The sequence below is a fragment of the Indicator indicator genome, chromosome 8 (genome assembly GCF_027791375.1).
Source record: "Indicator indicator isolate 239-I01 chromosome 8, UM_Iind_1.1, whole genome shotgun sequence".
NCBI lineage: Eukaryota > Metazoa > Chordata > Aves > Piciformes > Indicatoridae > Indicator > Indicator indicator.
In genome coordinates, this window is record NC_072017.1 from 21,520,270 (window position 1) to 21,538,003 (window position 17,734).

A 17,734-nucleotide genomic window follows, 5' to 3' on the forward strand; every position below is an offset into this window, starting at 1 on the left:
ATTGACTTTCTGAGAGAAGGGCGTTTTAAAGACCCTAAGGGTTACAAATGGGCTTTTGGAATAGCAACTGTAGAAATTGATGGAGGAAAATTGAAGTTGTCCATTAGACCTGAGCTTTCAGATGAATCTGCAGTTGTGGGACAACATGAGATAGAGGATGTAAAGCTGCCGGTTGCTTCTCAAACTGTGCATCACAGACAATACAGAACCAACCGTGACTCTTTGGTGCCCATTCAAAACTTGATTCGTCAGTTGGAGAGTCAGAAGGTCATCAGCAAAACTCATTCACCTTTCAACAGTCCAATCTGGCCTGTGAGAAAGCAGAATGGAGAGTGGCGTCTGACAGTTGATTTCCGTGCCTTGAATGAAGTAACTCCACCCATGAGTGCAGCTGTACCAGACATGATGGAACTCCAATATGAGCTGGAATCCAAGCAGGCCAAATGGTATGCTACCATAGACATTGCTAATGCTTTCTTCTCTATTCCCATAGCAGAGGAATGCAGGCCTCAGTTTGCTTTCACCTGGAGAGGCATTCAGTACACATTCAATCGTTTGCCCCAGGGGTGGATTCACAGTTCAACCATCTGCCATGCAGTGATCCATGATGCTTTGGAGAAAGGTGGAGCTCCAGAACACATTCAGTTCATCGATGACATCATCGTCTGGGGTGAGACTGCTGAAGAAGTCTTCGAGAAAGGTAATAAAATCCTTGACATTCTCTTGCAAGCTGGTTTCGCTATCAAGCGAGACAAGGTGAAAGGACCTGCCAGAGAAATCCAGTTTCTGGGAGTGCGGTGGCAAGATGGTCGCCGTCACATCCCAATGGATGTGATAAACAGAGTCTCCACCATGGCAAATCCCATCAACAAGAAAGAAACTCTGCGTTTCCTAGGCATAGTGGGATTTTGGAGACTGCACATTCCTGGATACAGTCAGATTGTGAAACCTCTCTATGATGTGACTCGAAAGAGAAACAGTTTCCAATGGGGTCCTGAGCAACAAGCAGCCTTTGACCAGATCAAGCGAGAGGTAGTCCAAGCGATGGGTCTGGGACCTGTCCGAACTGGTCCAGACATTAAGAACATTCTGTACACGGCCGCCAGTGACAATGGTCCAACCTGGTGCTTATGGCAAAGAGCTCCAGGGGAGACACGAGGACGTCCTCTTGGTTTCTGGGGTCGTGGCTACAGAGGCTCAGAGGCAAACTACACTCCAACAGAGAAAGAGATTTTAGCTGCTTATGAAGGAGTGAAAGCTGCTTCTGAAGTGATTGGAACTGAGTCACAACTTCTTCTAGCTCCTAGATTGCCAGTTCTGAATTGGATGTTCAAAGGCAAAGGTTCTTCACCACATCATGCAACAGATGCTACCTGGTCTAAGTGGATGGCTCTGATAACACAGCGAGCTCGAATGGGAAATCTCGAAAGGCCTGGTTTGGTGGAGGTGATCACAAACTGGCCAGAAGGCACAAGCTGTGCTAAACCTCCAGAGGAGAGAGTAACTCGTGCAGAGGAAGCTCCTCCTTACAGTGATCTGTCTGATGATGAAAAGAGATATGCTTTGTTCACAGACGGTTCCTGTCGTCTTGTTGGGAACAAGCGGAGATGGAAATCTGCAGTGTGGAGTCCAACGCGCAGAGTTGCAGAAGCGAGAGATGGAGAAGGAGAATCCAGTCAATTCGCAGAGGTAAAAGCTGTCCAGCTAGCTCTTAACATAGCTGAACGTGAGAGATGGCCAAAGCTTTATCTCTACACCGACTCATGGATGGTAGCCAATGCCTTGTGGGGTTGGCTGAAAGACTGGAAGAAGAATGGCTGGCAGAGGAAAGGAAAGCCAATCTGGGCTGCAGATCTGTGGCAAGACATTGCTGCTCGCATTGAGAGAATCCCAGTGAAAGTGAGACACATCGATGCTCACATTCCTAAGAGCAAAGCTACTGAGGAACAACAACACAACCATCAGGCAGATCTAGCTGCAAGAGTTTCCCAGGTGGACACAAACTCTGGTCCTGATCCTGATCTTGACTGGAAACACCGAGGTGAGCTGTTCTTAGCTCGGTGGGCCCATGACTCGTCAGGACATCAAGGCAGAGATGCAACCTACCGATGGGCTCGTGACAGATCCATTGACATTTCCATGGATGCTATCACACAAGTCATCCATGACTGTGACATTTGTGCTGCTATTAAGCAGGCAAAGCGGATCAAGCCCTTGTGGTATGGTGACCGATGGTCCAAGTACAAGTATGGTGAAGCCTGGCAGATTGACTACATCACTCTACCTCGTTCTCGATCTGGTAAGCAGTATGTGCTGACTATGGTAGAGGCAAGCACTGGATGGCTGGAAACTTATCCAGTTCCTCATGCAACTGCACGTAACACCATTCTTGGTCTGGAGAGACAAATCCTGTGGAGACACGGAACTCCAGAGAGGATTGAGTCAGACAATGGAACTCATTTCAAGAACAATCTTGTAAAAAACTGGGCCAAAGAGCACGGCATCGAGTGGATATTCCACATTCCCTACTATGCACCAGCTGCAGGGAAGATCGAACGCTACAACGGTTTGCTGAAAACCACTCTCAAAGCCATGGGGGGTGGATCTTTGAAAAACTGGGAGAAACATTTAGCACAAGCAACCTGGTTGGTGAATAGTAGAGGTTCAGTGAATCGAGCTGGACCTGCCCAATCAGATTTGTTGCGAAAGGAGGAAGGTGATAGAGTTCCTGTTATCAGAGAAAAGAATCTGTTAGGCAAAACTGTTTGGGTATTTTCTCCTTCAGGAGAGGCCAAACCTGTCCGAGGGGTGGTTTCTGCTGAAGGTCCTGGTCACACCTATTGGGTGATGCAAGAAAATGGTGAAATTCAGTGCATTCCACAAAGAAATCTAACTTTGGCTGAGAGAGGTTAAATTCAGAGTGTTGCGCAGACACAGCATCGCGCCCAAGAGGAGAGTTCATGAGATCTACGGTGCACGAACCCTGAGAGCCCTGAGTCACCTGAGAGTCCCTGTTCCTTCCTTCACTCCATCTGCGAGGAAACAAGCTGTTTGCTGTTTTTCCTGTGATTTGACTCTTTTGAATCATCTACATCTGAGATAGCCGGAATGGACTATGGTCTTTATTCACCTATTGTTGTAGATATTATTTTAGATTAGATAAATGATAGCAGCAGGCAATGGAATTGTTTAGAAGGGGTGGACTGTGATGGTTTGAAACTGTCTTTTTAATTTTTCCTTGCAAAGTTCAGAACAGAGAAAGTGAAAGAATGTAAATAAGTCACTATTGGGTGTAAGAAAGCAAAATAACGATTGTTCTAAACACTTCCATTGGATAGATAGAAATGTTTAAGAACTATTACCCAAAACAAAGTAGGCACTCTGCACATTCTGCGTTCGGCAGTGGGGGCAGTTGCTGGGCTGTCTGGCTGCTGTTTCTTCTTCTCTTCTGGCTGAAGATAACACACTGACCTTGGCAGCTAAGTTAACAACTTTCTGCTTAACTAACTCTGCTTCTCTGTCCAGGGGGGTCTGGGGGGGAAGCTCCTGGGAGAGGGAGGCCCCTTTGGGAGGGTCCCCTTGGGGGGAAGCAAAGGGAGATCGATTGTGCTTTTTCTGTTGATTGTATATATTTGTGAATGTTGTGAATTTTGTATATTTGTACATATTCATTGCATTTCATTGTAGATTTTAGACTCTGCTTGTAAATACAGCTTTTCATTTGCTTCCAGACTGAGCTAGCCTGGTTATTGTTGGTGGGGGGGGAATTTCAGCTCACACCTACACAGGTACCTTCTTCACCTCTGCCTTTTCTAGCAAGCCTGGCTTTAGAATCCCAAGTCACAGAGACCAAAGGGAAAGTCTAGAACAAGGAAGAACAAGACCTTGACTAGAAGATCATCATGTAAGGGAATAATTAAACTGCGTTTACATAAGTCCATGGAGCCTGATGGGATGCACCCACAAGTGCTGAGGGAGAAGACAGATGACATTGTATGGCCACTTTTGATAATCTTTGATCATGGCAACCAGGAGAAGTGTCCAAAGCCTGGAAGAAAGCAAATGTCTCATCTGTCATCAAGGACTCGAGAAACTACAGAATAGTCAGTCTCACTTCAGTCCCTGGGAACATGATGAAACAGCTAATCATAGAAAGCATTTCCAGGCATATGAAAGACAAGAAAGTGAAGAGTAGTCAGCATGGTTTCACCCAGAGTAAGTAATGCTTGACCAATCTGATAAACTTCTACAATGAAATGACTAGTGTGATGAGGGGAGAGTACTGAATATTGTTTACTTGGACTTCAGTAAGGCTTTTGACACTATCTCACAAAAAAAAAATTCTCTTAGAGAAGCTCTTAAGCATGAACTGGGTAAAGCAATGAGAGAGATTGAAAACTAGGCTGAATAGTGGAAACCACTGGAAAGTCTAATAATTAACAGTGTACCCCAGAAAGCAACACTAGGTCCAGTACTGTTCAACATCTTCATGTACAGTCTGTATGATGGGGCAGAGAGCACCCTCAGCAAGTCTGATGACACAGAACTGGGAGGAGTAGCTGGTAAGCCAGCAGGACCTGCCATTCAGTAGGATCTTAACAGGTCCCTCCTTAACAGGCTATAGAAATAGGCTGCCAGGAACCTCATGAAATTCAGTAAGGGTAAATGCAAAGCCCTGTAGCTGTGGATAAACACTGCCATGAACCATTACATGCTTGCGGCTCTTCAGGTGGGAAGCAACCTGGGATTCCTGACGGATACCAAGCTGACCATGAGTCAGCAATATGCACTTGCGGTAAAGGAGGATAACTGATTTCTGGGCTGCATTCAAAACAGTGCTACCAGCAGGGCAAGGGAGCTTATTCTTCCCCTCTGCTCAGCACTGGTGAAGCTACACCTGGAGTGCTGTGTCCAGTTCTGGGCTCCCCAGAGCAAGAAAGACATGGACATATGAGCAAAAGTAAGATGATTAAGGGACATGAATATCTTTCCTGTAATGAAGAGCTGTGGCTGGGGTTTTTTTCTATGAGTCTGTGTTCAGCCTAGAGAAGAGAAGGCTTCAGGGTAGATCTTACTTATGTGCACAAATACCCAGAATGAGAGTGTAAAGATGACAGAACCGTGCTTTTTTCAGTGGTGCCCAGTGACAGGACTGGAGGCAGTGGGGAAAAAATGAAACATGTGAGGCTCCATTTGAAGATAAGGAAATGCTTTTTACTGACAGCACTAGCAAAGATTGCCAAGAGAAGTGGTAGAACCTTCCACCTTGGAAGCATTAAAAAGCCATCTGGACGTGTTGCTAGGCACCTTATTGTAGATAGCCCTACTTGAGCAGGGGGTTTTGACCAGAAGACCTATAGAGGTCCCTTCCAGCCTCAGTGATTCTGTGATTCAATGAAAAGTTAGACAAGCTATTTCTTACAAATGCTAGGTACTTTTAGCAGGCAAGAACACATATACACAAGCAAAGCAAAGCATCATGCACAAGGAGTTGGCAAGCAGAACTGCAACAAACCATTCCAAATGTTAAGTAGCTTAGAGAAAGATCTATGTTCAGCAATGACTGTGAGTTTAAATTGTTTGGCAAGTTTTTTTTGTGTAAATCCCTCATGAACTGAACTTCTTTTCTAAGCATTCCAAAAGCCATTCTGCTGTGCAGCTTTACACTTGATTTTGAGATCTTTAGAGCTGTTGTCATTTTTTTGACAGATTTTGAAGCTGCCTGTTTAGCCATAGCTGTTGGTATTTTTCATCTTGCTATTGGCAAAATTTAACAGACCACTATTCATATGTCTCCCCCACTACTGAAAAGCATTTGCAAGAAAGTGTTTTCTTTTAAAGGTAACGAGTGAGTAGTCAAGTGGAACAGCAACTTGGAACAAACCTAGTGGGAATGTTGGCCCGTTTGCCAAGTGTCTTCATGCCAGCCCTCATCCAAGATGGCCTACTGACCGCCAACAAACATTTAGTGACACACTTGTTGCTGATAGGTCAAGTTGGAAAACAGCCACCTGCTGCCAGCTTGCATGATTTTGTTTTTCCAAGGAAGGCTCACAGCATTTGGTGCATGTTTTTTCCAAGAAGCTCCAGTGCCCAGATTTTTGCTTCCTATTTCTAATGTGATAATAAAGCAGCTTGAAAGTTGCTTCTTAATAGCATGTTTTGCAGAAGGCAACCCCTCCCCCTGGCATTAAGTTATCACTGAAGAAAATCCATCCATTTTGATAATCCTAATGATATGTTCAAGACTCTGTGCTACATTGCTGAATAACCAAAATTTCTATACTATATTGTATTCGCATACAGCTCCTATCTCTTGAAATCATGATGGCATCCTTGAGATGTATAACTAGTGTTTTTCTGATGTATAGAAAAATGTAGGAGAAAGTTTATTTGGATTCAAATGTCAGAAAACCCATGCAGGAAACGATTTAAAAAACAAAATAAAACAATCAAGTACTTGGTTTCTTACTCGTCAGTTGCTGTCCCACTTTTAAGGTTGTCTTTTGATATTGTTACAATAACAGCATCCAGCTTAGATTCCTGACATGAACAAAAAGTTCAGGCTGCATGTGGCCTGCAGTTGTACATTAATGGATTTACAAGGAAAATTAATGCAGCTGAAATATATTTAGAGAGACCAGTATTTAATTTCAGAAAAGAGATTTCATTTCTAGAGATTATCAGCTAGTGACTGTTTTCCTGTGCTAGAAGTACATTTGATGCAATAAGGTTTGCACACAGATAGATTCCATAAATTCCTGCAAAAAGCAATTTCAGTCACTCATCTCAGGTCACAGGCTTCAATTTTGGAGTAACAATCTCTAAACATAAACAGGATACCTGTGCTCTGAGAACTTTGGCTTGAAGGCAGACTACTCTAAATGGAATAATAGAGATGTCAAAGTTGCTGCTTTATTTATAACAACTTTAGTAGTCTCACACAGTTTAGAGCATCACATTCTCAGCTCTTTCGTTCTTCCTGTACAAGCCCCCAAGAACTTTAGGAGAAGGCAGGCAGGCAGAAAGGCAGGCAGGCAGGCAGAAAGGCAGGCAGGCAGGCAGAAAGGCAGGCAGGCAGGCAGAAAGGCAGGCAGGCAGGCAGAAAGGCAGGCAGGCAGGCAGAAAGGCAGGCAGGCAGAAAGGCAGGCAGGCAGGCAGAAAGGCAGCTAAGAAACCATCTCGGGATGTTTTATGCAGAGACATGCAGTACTTTCACAAGCAGAAAAATGATAATAAGGTTCTCAGTCCTCCCCTGAAGAAATATAGTACCACACAGTAGGCACGGGAGGTCTCTGGCACATACAGAGACTCATCCCTCAGCCTTTCCTCATACAAAGGCCACCAAGGAAAGCATTTTGCAAATTAGCTTTGAAACCTGTGATCTCTCCCTGAAATAGCTCAGCCCACGTAAGTGAGGTGCCAAGCCCTTAAGCTGCAAGTTTTGCAGAAAAGAAATGGAAAGCTGACTTTTAAATTATTATTATACAAAACACACATGGGAAATACTGTTGCACTTCAGCTGCAGGCACACAGGAACATCCTCAGAGCAGCCATGTTATCATTACAACTCTTTCCACTGCTTTCCTCCTCATCCTGCCTTTCTCCTGTGACTGTATGCAACTATATCATCTGTATAATACAATACTGGCATGCTCCTCTTCAAGCACATTGGAATATTTGGGCACAAACTGGTATCAAGAATTTCAGGAATACAGCCTTGATTTCCTTCCCTTTTTTGTGACTATTTCAAACACAATTTCTCTGTGCTTTGTTATCCCATCCAGATTCCTCAGGCATCACAAACCTGTTCTTTTCTTATAGCAGAAGTAACTTTATTCCTTTATTCCCATCTTTCAGACTATCCAGTGAAGAGGTGTGGGAAGACAGATTGCCAGTGCAGTTTGAAGCAGAAAGCTTGTTGAGTACTTCTACCTTCACTCCTTGTCCAATGTTCTTAGCTTGTCAGTCCTGCTCATCAGGGTGGGTACGCTTTCTCTGACCTTGCTTTTCTAGCTGATGTACCTCTGGAAGCCCTTATTATTGCATTCCTTTCCAAGTTCAGCCACAGCTGTGCCTTGGCCTTCTTGATGTCATTCCTACACAACTGAGCAGCATCCCTATACTCCTCCTAGTGTACCTGTCCTTGGTTCCACTGCTTGTGCATTTCTTTCCTGCCCTTCAGTTCAAGACCCAGCAGGTCTTGACTTATGTATGTTTGTTTCTTGCCTTCCTTGCCTGATTTCTTACACCTAGAGATCAAGAGGTTTTGTGCTCTATGGAAAGTGTTCTTAAAGATCTGCCAGCTCTGTTCCGCTTCCTTGTCACTGAGGGTTGTTTCCCAGGGAGGGTCCTATTGAGTATCTCCTTGAAGAGCTGGAATTTTTGTTTCCTAAAACCCAGGGTTCTAACTTGACTCCACCTGATCCATGTTCCTCAGCACTGTGAACTCCACCAGTGCATGATCACTGCAGCCCATGCTGCCTCCAATTTTGATGTCATTGATAAGATTACTCATGTTGGTGGCCATCAGGTCCAATACTGCATCCCCTTCAGTACAGTTGGCTTAAGTTATCCTCAATGCATTCCAGGAGTCTCCGAGACTGCCTACAGCTCACTATGCTACTTTTCCTGCAAATGCCAAGGTGATTGAAGCCCACCAGTAGGACTAAAGCCTGTGAGCACAAAGCTTCCTGCAGCTGGACTAAGAAGATTTTTGTTAACAGACTCCCCCTGACCAGGCAGTGTGTAGTAGACAGCAAGCATAATGTTCTTTTTGTTGACTTGGTCTCTAATTCTTACTCACAAGCTTTCAACCTGCTTATGGCTGTTCTTCAGAGACAGCTCTTCACATTCTGTCCCCTGATGCAGAGGGCAACATCTCCACACCTCCTTTCTCACTGGGGTTTCCTGATCGGCTGCTATTACGCAGGAGCCCTTGGCTCCTATCTGTAAGATTTCAAGTGTGTTGCAGTGTACTCAGTACAGCTCAGAGCAACAGGCTGAGAGCATTCACTAGTACTCCATCTCTCTAACCTTGGCATGTCACCCCACAGCTTGCACAGGCAAGTCTAATATTATCCCTCTCCACCTTCAAGTCTAGTTTCATGGCCAGTGAAGAACTGCTGCCACTCTGACTTGCAGACCTAAGTGCATTAAGATTGTTTTGTGTTCATTACCCATGCTCAGCATGTTTGTGCTTTGGCTAGAATGTGAATATACCTAAAAGGTTACAGAGAAGTCAGAACAGTGTGATGACCATTCCTTGGAATGAAATATGCTATTTTGTAACAACAACAGAAAAAAAACAAAACCAACCCCAAAACCAACAACAAAAGAACAACAACAAAGGAAAAACTCTGCCCTCACCCCCAAAAAAACACCTACCAAACAAACAAACAAACCCCAAAACAACAACAGCAGAAGTAGTACTACTAAGGTCATAGTGACAGGTAAAGATGAAGATTGAATTGTTACATTTGTTTATATTCTCCTGACCATTACAACGATAGGAATCGTAGTCATTCCAACACTATTTTTATTCCTTAAATATGGATGAAGAGATCAATAAATTTAACTGAACTCCCATCTCTGAGAAACACTATTCATTGTAATATGAATAAATGCTATGTCATCAACATGCAGTATTCTTTAAGTACATATTTTTAGCAGATTTCTGAAAGGTATTGATTTGGTACATCTGGCCAATCCCATGTTTCTGAAATCCCAGCACATTTCATTTGTAAAATAATAGTTCAGGTGAAAGAAGGTGACCTTCACCAAGCAAGCAGTGTTTTTTATTTTTGTGCATCAATAGATTAACAAATCTGCAGAGAAGTGGGGTTTTTATTATTATTATTATTGCAGTTTAACCTTGCCAATGCTAAGCATGCTTCAAGGAAAAAAAAATTAAAAAAAAAGGGAAACCTATTATCCACCAATACTATTTTATAAATGCATACCATCTTTCTCAAAGTGTTTCTAGTCCAAGTTAAGCATCCAAATTTGATGCAGTAAGTGAAGGCAAACTGTGCAGAGAGTGCAGAATGAAGGCAGATTGTGCTGTTACTACAATGCGGTGAGGGCTCATATGTGAAAAAATATTGGTATAGGCTAAATTTACTAAGACTGCAATATATACAGCTGAAAGGAGAGGGAAAGCAATAAAATAATATATAAAACGTTAACTTAAAATTCCCAAACTCCCAAACAACAGCAACAGCAATTTATTTGACAATCCTGGGTGAATAACCAAAATAACACCACTGATCACCTGGCTAAGTCAGCTTTACACCCTTGTCTCCACAAGGATAAAAGGCAGGCAGGGGGAGGATTCCACAAGGCACTGAAAGTAGGATAGCCCACAAGAAAGCCTTCAGCCCATCATGCCACGGAAACTTGAGCTACTGTCAAGCAGCTCCTTTGGACAAAGAGGGGGCATGACTGCTTTCAGCAGGCCAGCAATTCGCATTCTTCCTATTTTATTTGTGTATCTTTTATCTATGCACAATTTTAGAGCATCAGAAACCTGCAGAAGCTCATGCTTCAACCATGATGCTGTTTTGTAGTGACCCATGCCAACAGGTAATTATCATAAATGCCCCCAGGGATTGAGGGCAGGACCCTCTCACCCTCTGTGTGCAAATCTGTCCAGAGTGAACTAAACTGGGACTTTCTGATGTGGAAAAATGTGACAAATCACATAGCCATTGGGATGACTCACTCAAACAAAACAAGATACAGGTCTACATCTTAATGAAATAGCAAGAGAACTGAAACACTGTATAATATAGATGCAAGATCAGGGATAAAAAAGGGGAAATTAAAAGTAGGTCATCTAATAGAAAGGAGTAGAACATTAGCTTAAAGAAATCTTGTGGGAAAAAAACCCCATAGCATTATTGGTTTTGAACTCATTAGAAATCGGTGTATGTCTTGACTCCACAGTGCAATGCGTGGAGAATGCCAACTACATAGCTAGGTAGTTTTGCACTTCTCCATTTAGCAAACATTGGAAATAAGGGCTAAGTAGTAAATATCTGCAGCAGAAAGAGTTGTAAATATGTGCTACTCAATTTCTCAACCACAAAAAATATTCATCTAGGAACATCACTACACAGTAAGGAAGGTTCTTTTAAAAATATAGTCAGCAAACAAGTAAAGGCTGCCAGGAGAAACCATAACAAGAAACTGTAAATTGCATTAAGAATTCCAACAGTACAAGGTAGGACTTCTCAGGATAAAGAAAAATCAATATTTTCTTTCACAGTCATCTCTTTGCATACTGAGATGCATCCTTAAGAGAAAATGACCTGTTTATTGGCCAGAGATATTAACTAGTGTAAATGAAAGCATGCCCAAGAAAAACCCAACTTGTGTCAAGTGTATCTTGCATATATATATATATTTAGCATTAGTGCCTTCAAAACAAGAAAAATAAATTGTTTGCGACATTTACAACACCAAATGCAATGAGGAACAGAATATCATCACATGACCATGATTTCTTCAGCAGTATGCAGAAAAAGTGAAAGTTCAGCTAATGGTATTAAAATTATGAAGACACAATCATCAGGACAACTATAAAAAAGGATAAGTTTACAACTATGAAAGGAATAAGTGCAGATACTGCAGGTATTGCAAAAGCATCACATAGTCCTGATTTCAATTAAATCATGTGAATTCCGAAACCTCCATGACCCTCAAAGCAAAAAAATAGTTAGGTGAAGGAAAAAAAAAAACCACCACCAAACCACAGAACAAGAACAAAACACAAACCACATACACACACACAAAACCCCCTCAAAACCAACAAAACCCCACCTAAAACACAACTGAAAAAAAAAATCACCAAAATTTTACCAAGATTAAACAATGTAGTGTGACATCCTGGCATTCAAAGATTTAAAAAGATGCAGAATATACAACATCTACCTCAGGAAGTACTCATTGCACTCAAAGAAAAGTCAAATCCTGAAAAACACAGGCAAAATTGTTGAAATTAGATACTTAAACCCCGGACCAGTAGTTGTAAAGACACCAAAACAATGTCTGCATCAGATCCAGGCAATTTAAACAAACATTAAACCAACTCATCCTGTTAGTGATACAGACAGTATCACTTAACTGAGCAAAGTAACTCATTCCCAGCAAATGGATCGTCATTTTGAAAATTCTATTTGCACAGTTATCAACCAGACGTGCAAATAGGCCTGTAAGGTAGCCTTGCTCACAAGTAATGACATTTTTATGTCCCTAATGCAAAGATAACATGAAGGAAGCTATAACCACAACCTTCACATGCCTGCCAGAAATACCTGGGAAAGCGAAATTAAAATTTGCAGCAATAGTACCTACAGGACATTCCCTGACCTCCACAACTGTCTAAAGCCATTACTTCAGCTATTCAGAAACTACAGGAATTTGTAACTTACTCCATACTAATTGAAATTGCAACACTACATCCCACTTACATGTCACAAGAAAAGAAGCAGGTTGTATCCAACTGACTCCGTAACCCAAGGAAACTCTGCAGAATAAGCAACCAGGCACTGGAAACAATATTCAATGAATTACAGAAGATCCAGAAATGTTAAACTTGTGACATACCAGATCCCATAAAGAGAATGGAAAAGATTCAAACAAAGCTATACCAAAAAAAGTGCTTATGCTGACCACTCTGGAAAGCCAGTTGCTTGAAGAGCAAGTGCCGACATGGAGACATCCCAACCAACCAAAGGTTATACTACACGGAGATAGTTCAGTCCTGTACAGCTCATTAACAACAGATCTCCAACATTATTTTGGAAATAAGTGTGGTTTTTATAGACAATAGATTAAATGATTAAAGAAAATTATTAAAATCAGCAGAGATGTGATTTAAAAAAAAAAAAGTCAGATAGACTAGACCTTTTTAATCACACAACAGGCCCCTAGGGCTCATACAATTACTGCTTGGATTTGAGGTCTGGCCAGAACCACCACCTTTACTTCCCCTCCTCCCCAACTTGCTCCACAGGTCCTTAGTGACATGTGACAAAGACTTCGGTAAATAAAAAGAAAGGTTCTGTATTCATCAGATCATAGCTATCACAATACAACAAAGTAATCACTACATTACAGATATATATATATATGGTACTGCATTAGAAACCTGAACAAACTAGCTTTCAGGAGACAGCTGAGAAGAGGGCTAGGTATATGCAGACAAAGAACTGACTGATGTCTGAATTTGCCCTGCCTGGGTACACTCCTTTCAAGATTTCTGACCACTGAAGTGCAGCCTCCTTCTATTGTTTCTGAAGACTGCATACAAAGCACACTTTGGGAGGAAGGAAATGGGTGGTACTAAGTTATACAAAGAAGTAAAGAGAAGCTGCGTGAGAAAGCAGCTAATACAAACAACAGGAAGAGGTTAACGGGGAGGGAGAATTGTGCATCTAAAGAACAACATAGGCATGAGAAGGAGGAAAAGCATGTATGTGCTGAGAAGAGCAGAAGCAGGTAACACCCTTTCTTAGTCAACAAAGCACTTAAACATGAATGATTTGTTGAATCATATTCAAGAGCAATACATACATAAGCCTTACGTACAAGAATTTCAATGAACTCTTGCTATGAGCTTTTCAGAAATGTAACAACTGACTTGCCAAACAAACTTCACACGGACTAAGACACACATGCAAAATTTCATGAAGCTTGGTGATTTTGCCAGTATTGGACAAAAATTCAAAAATTTGTAGCAGATTTTATGTTTGGCCTTAATCACAGAGGGATCTCTACAATTTTCTGGGTTTGTTCAACTTAAAACAGTTGCATATTTGTAAATACACATATAAACATTTTTCAGTTACACACACACAAAGAGTTTCATTGCCAGCAAATGCCACAGTGCTGCAGAGAAAATAATAGAATCACAGAAGGATAGGAGTTAGAAGGGACCTCTGGAGATCATCTAGAATGATCCTATTGTCTAATGTTAGACTACCTAGGACAAAACCACCCATTTAAGGCCTGATTGAAAAAAAAATATCCAACAAATTCTCAAAACTGAAAGACTGAGCATATCAAGCCATAACAGAGTGCCACCAAATAAAAGGCAAAGGCAGACCAACCTACAGTTAAGAAGCCAGTCCTTCAAGTTAGCACAAACTTGAGTCTTGACAGAGACCACAGGGAATGCAGTTGTGTGTGGAGTATCACTGCATACACTCATCCTGTATACACTTATCCTAGGAAAACCAAATAAGAATAGTTTGAGATTATGCAGTTGATGATTCCTAGTAGCTGAATACCTTCAAGGTTTATGGCTTCTTATTTCATTCCTGTGTTAAAATCATGTCAATTTATGAAATTGAAGAACAGCTACTATTCTGGCACCTGTGGCGCTTCTACACATTCCTAAATAGTCTCTGCATGTAAGCAAGAGAGAGTGGTAAAGCTTTTCACTTTCTCATTAAAACTATAAATTTTCATTTACCACATTTTCAATGAAAAACAGAAAATAACCAATTCTATCTTAGAGTAATAAACTTTTTTTCACTCCCAGCCCTCTCTCAAAATGTGGCATTTTTAGACACAAGACTGTAAAGCTTACAATCTAGGGACAGGTGACCAAATTATATTAACCATCTCAGATGGTTGCTTTCTCCCGAGGGGGGGCATTTTCCAGTAATTTTAATAACATTCCTATTTTCCTCACTAGATCTGCATTAGTCTGATAGACAGGCTGTTGCTGCTACATCAGCTTTGTCCAGAAAAGCATTTTTAATGTTTCATCACATAAGAAGTAACACGTAAGTATTAATACTTGTAATTAAATCATTACTTGCATTCTCCAGAGTAGATTTTGTCTCAACTACTCCACAATCCATATGAGATAGGAAGCCTGGAACTTGTTACATTTCTGTGAGAGCCCAATGACTCTGTTGTCTCAAAACATGCATGACATACCCGGTCTGAATAGACACGTTGATGGCCTTGATATCCCTTAATAGCTCTCGAGGAAGGCTGCTGGCCTGGCAGAATGGCTTAACAATAAAAAGAGAATTTCTGTGGAGGTGCGAATGCCCTTTCCTTATTTTAAAACCACTGCAACAGTGCCATAGAAAGGGCAAAGGCAGACATTGCACTCAGCCTCACTTTCGCACACAAATCCTTCGTGATTTGGAAAGACTGCCTCCCACCTCCACCCCCGCAAAAAGGGTATGGAAGGACCCCGACTTCCAGGGTCCATGTGTTGCATCTACTGCAGAAGACCCTGCTGGGATGTGCACCCACCACCAAGAATTTGGACTACACCTGTGAAAACATCACCGGATCCAGGAAGTACTGATATTTTTCTTTTCCTCTGACTCACTATGTCTCGCCTTTTCCCCTCTCCTTTTTCTTCCCATTTTCGCTCCACCCTGGTCCATTAGAGAGTCTTCATTGGCTGTAATAAACCAAACTCATCAGCTCTTTGGTGTTGGTTTGCTTTAATTAACTTCAAGGGGATTTTTGAATCTGAGCACAACATCCCCAGCTGCCCAGGACTGGCTCGGGATACTAGGTTGCGACAATTTCCTGGTAGTCTTGTAGCAAATAGAAAGCTTTTGGGTGTTTTGGTTCTACTTTGTTTTAAAACAGCAACAAAAAACAGCAACACTGATCCGCACTTGAGGATGGACAAATATTTCAGTCTCAGATTTATATACATGCACTAGAAAAACTACAAAATCTGTTTCAAAGGAAGTCCTGCCATAGCAATGCCTTTACTTCTGCTGAATGAAGTGTCCTTCGTCTCCCAATGTGCAATGTATTAAGCTTTGTGAATTGGATGATGGGCATTGAAGATCTCTACATAATACATTCAAAAATATTAAATACAGAAGACAGGCATATGCAGGAAGATAGGGAATGCTCCCTAATTCAACACTATGTTATGCAGGTTGAAAAAATTGAAACTGTGCAAACAGTTCACATACCTTACAAGTTGATAGGAGGAATTATTTCCCTAACATACTTTTAGCATTGCTGAAGAAAAGTTGCAGGTAAAATATGTAAACATACACGTTAATTCTAGTAACATCAGGACCAATAGTAGTGCTTTAGCTTGTGGACATGTATCCAATAAGTATTAATTAGCCACAGATTCACAGATAGTTCTAACCCCGAACACACACACACACACACACACCCCCATACATAGTTTCTTCCCTTATAGCACTAGAGACTTCAGTTCTTAAAATACATTGTTTGCCACTCCTATACTTTCAGTGATTTTTTTAACTTTATGACTGCATTTTACATATGGAACATTTCCAGAGTTATGTTAGGAAGACTTAAATACAGACAGACCATTTTGTTTCTTTTTGCAATGAACTAATTTTAGATGTGGAAACAGCCATCAATCATTTGAAAACTCAATGGAATACATCTGATAATGGCTTTAGCAGTGACATTTTAACCCAGTCTTCTGCATAACGCTGAAAATAATGAATTAGTGAATTTAACCTCCGGGGGGGAAAAAAAAAATCTAAAGATTTGACATTGAATCAAAGTCAACTTTTATTACTGGGGATTCTACTGGGTAATCTTTATTACTTGAAATGCCATCTTCGGTATAAACTCGAATGGATTACTTTCCATACTTCTCTCAACCCAAATGTTAAAGCATCTGTTCCTTACTTTTACACCATTCAGAACATAAAATCAACACAAGCTTTCCTTTAGAACTGCTTACATTCTATATATACACCTAATACCATACCTATATTCTGATTTTGGCATCTCAAATGGTTCTGCTGTGGCCACACATCATCTCAGGCATTCTCATTCAGCAGTATGCACCCCAAACTTTTGAAAAGTTACCAGCAGCACAACTGTACAGTAAGAAAAACTCCACACCAGTAGTTTGCCCACATCACTTGGCAATGTCCCTTTAATATTAATACACAGAGAAGTAAAATTTTTCATAAATTTGTTCAAGTATGTGGAACATGTAAAATGCATAAGAATCAATATGGACTTCCTTAATGTTATATTTATTTATTTTCCAGCTTCATACAAACTGGATGTAGAAGCATAAACATAGTACATTTCTACCATTTTCAACAAAAATATAACCAATATGTACAATTATTGTATTAAAAATACAAAAGGGATACAGACTCCACCAATGTCTTTCTAAAAGACATACAGGTACAAGTAGTATCAAAAGTATGAGGAAATCACCAGTTAATTGTACATTCTGCACTTGACATCACAGAGCGAACTGAGATTAGCAGTCCTATGGTCTACAATTACTTAATGCTTATATAACATTTGTGCAACTTGTGAGATAGAGCTATGATTTTGTATTTCTATATGCACATGAGGTCCATAGCCTTGAGAATAAAACTGGCAAATAATGCATATTACATGTAAAATTACAAATGCCTAATTGACAATGTGATATATAAGCAAATAAACAAAAGCTATGATTACAGGAGAGAGAATTAAATAAAGCACTGACATTTTTTTGATACAGTGAAAAAACACTGCAATTTGATCTTTAAAAGTTGAAGCTATTTACGTTTATTTACTGATCAATATGATCAGCTGAGTTCAATGGAAAAAAATAAAATCCAAGACCAGCAGTTCCTCACATTTGAGTACTACTCGGATTGGCAGCCTTCACTTCTCCGGAGTCTGTGCAAAAAACAACATAAAAATAGAGGGGAGGGTCATTTCAGTCATTATAGGGTTAATAGCA

The 17,734-nt window shown here is 40.9% G+C and overlaps 1 protein-coding gene across 1 annotated transcript in view; it reads right to left on the minus strand.

Annotated features, from left to right (window-relative positions):
* Positions 1 to 17,522: 17,522 nt before the first annotated feature.
* The window catches only part of RAPGEF2 (Rap guanine nucleotide exchange factor 2), a 169,484-nt gene continuing 169,272 nt past the window's right edge, over positions 17,523 to 17,734 (minus strand). Inside the window, exon 30 of the mRNA XM_054383180.1 lies at positions 17,523 to 17,670. Within this exon, the coding sequence (XP_054239155.1) occupies positions 17,624 to 17,670 (47 nt within the window). The 3' untranslated portion in view covers positions 17,523 to 17,623. The remainder of the gene's footprint in view (positions 17,671 to 17,734) is intronic.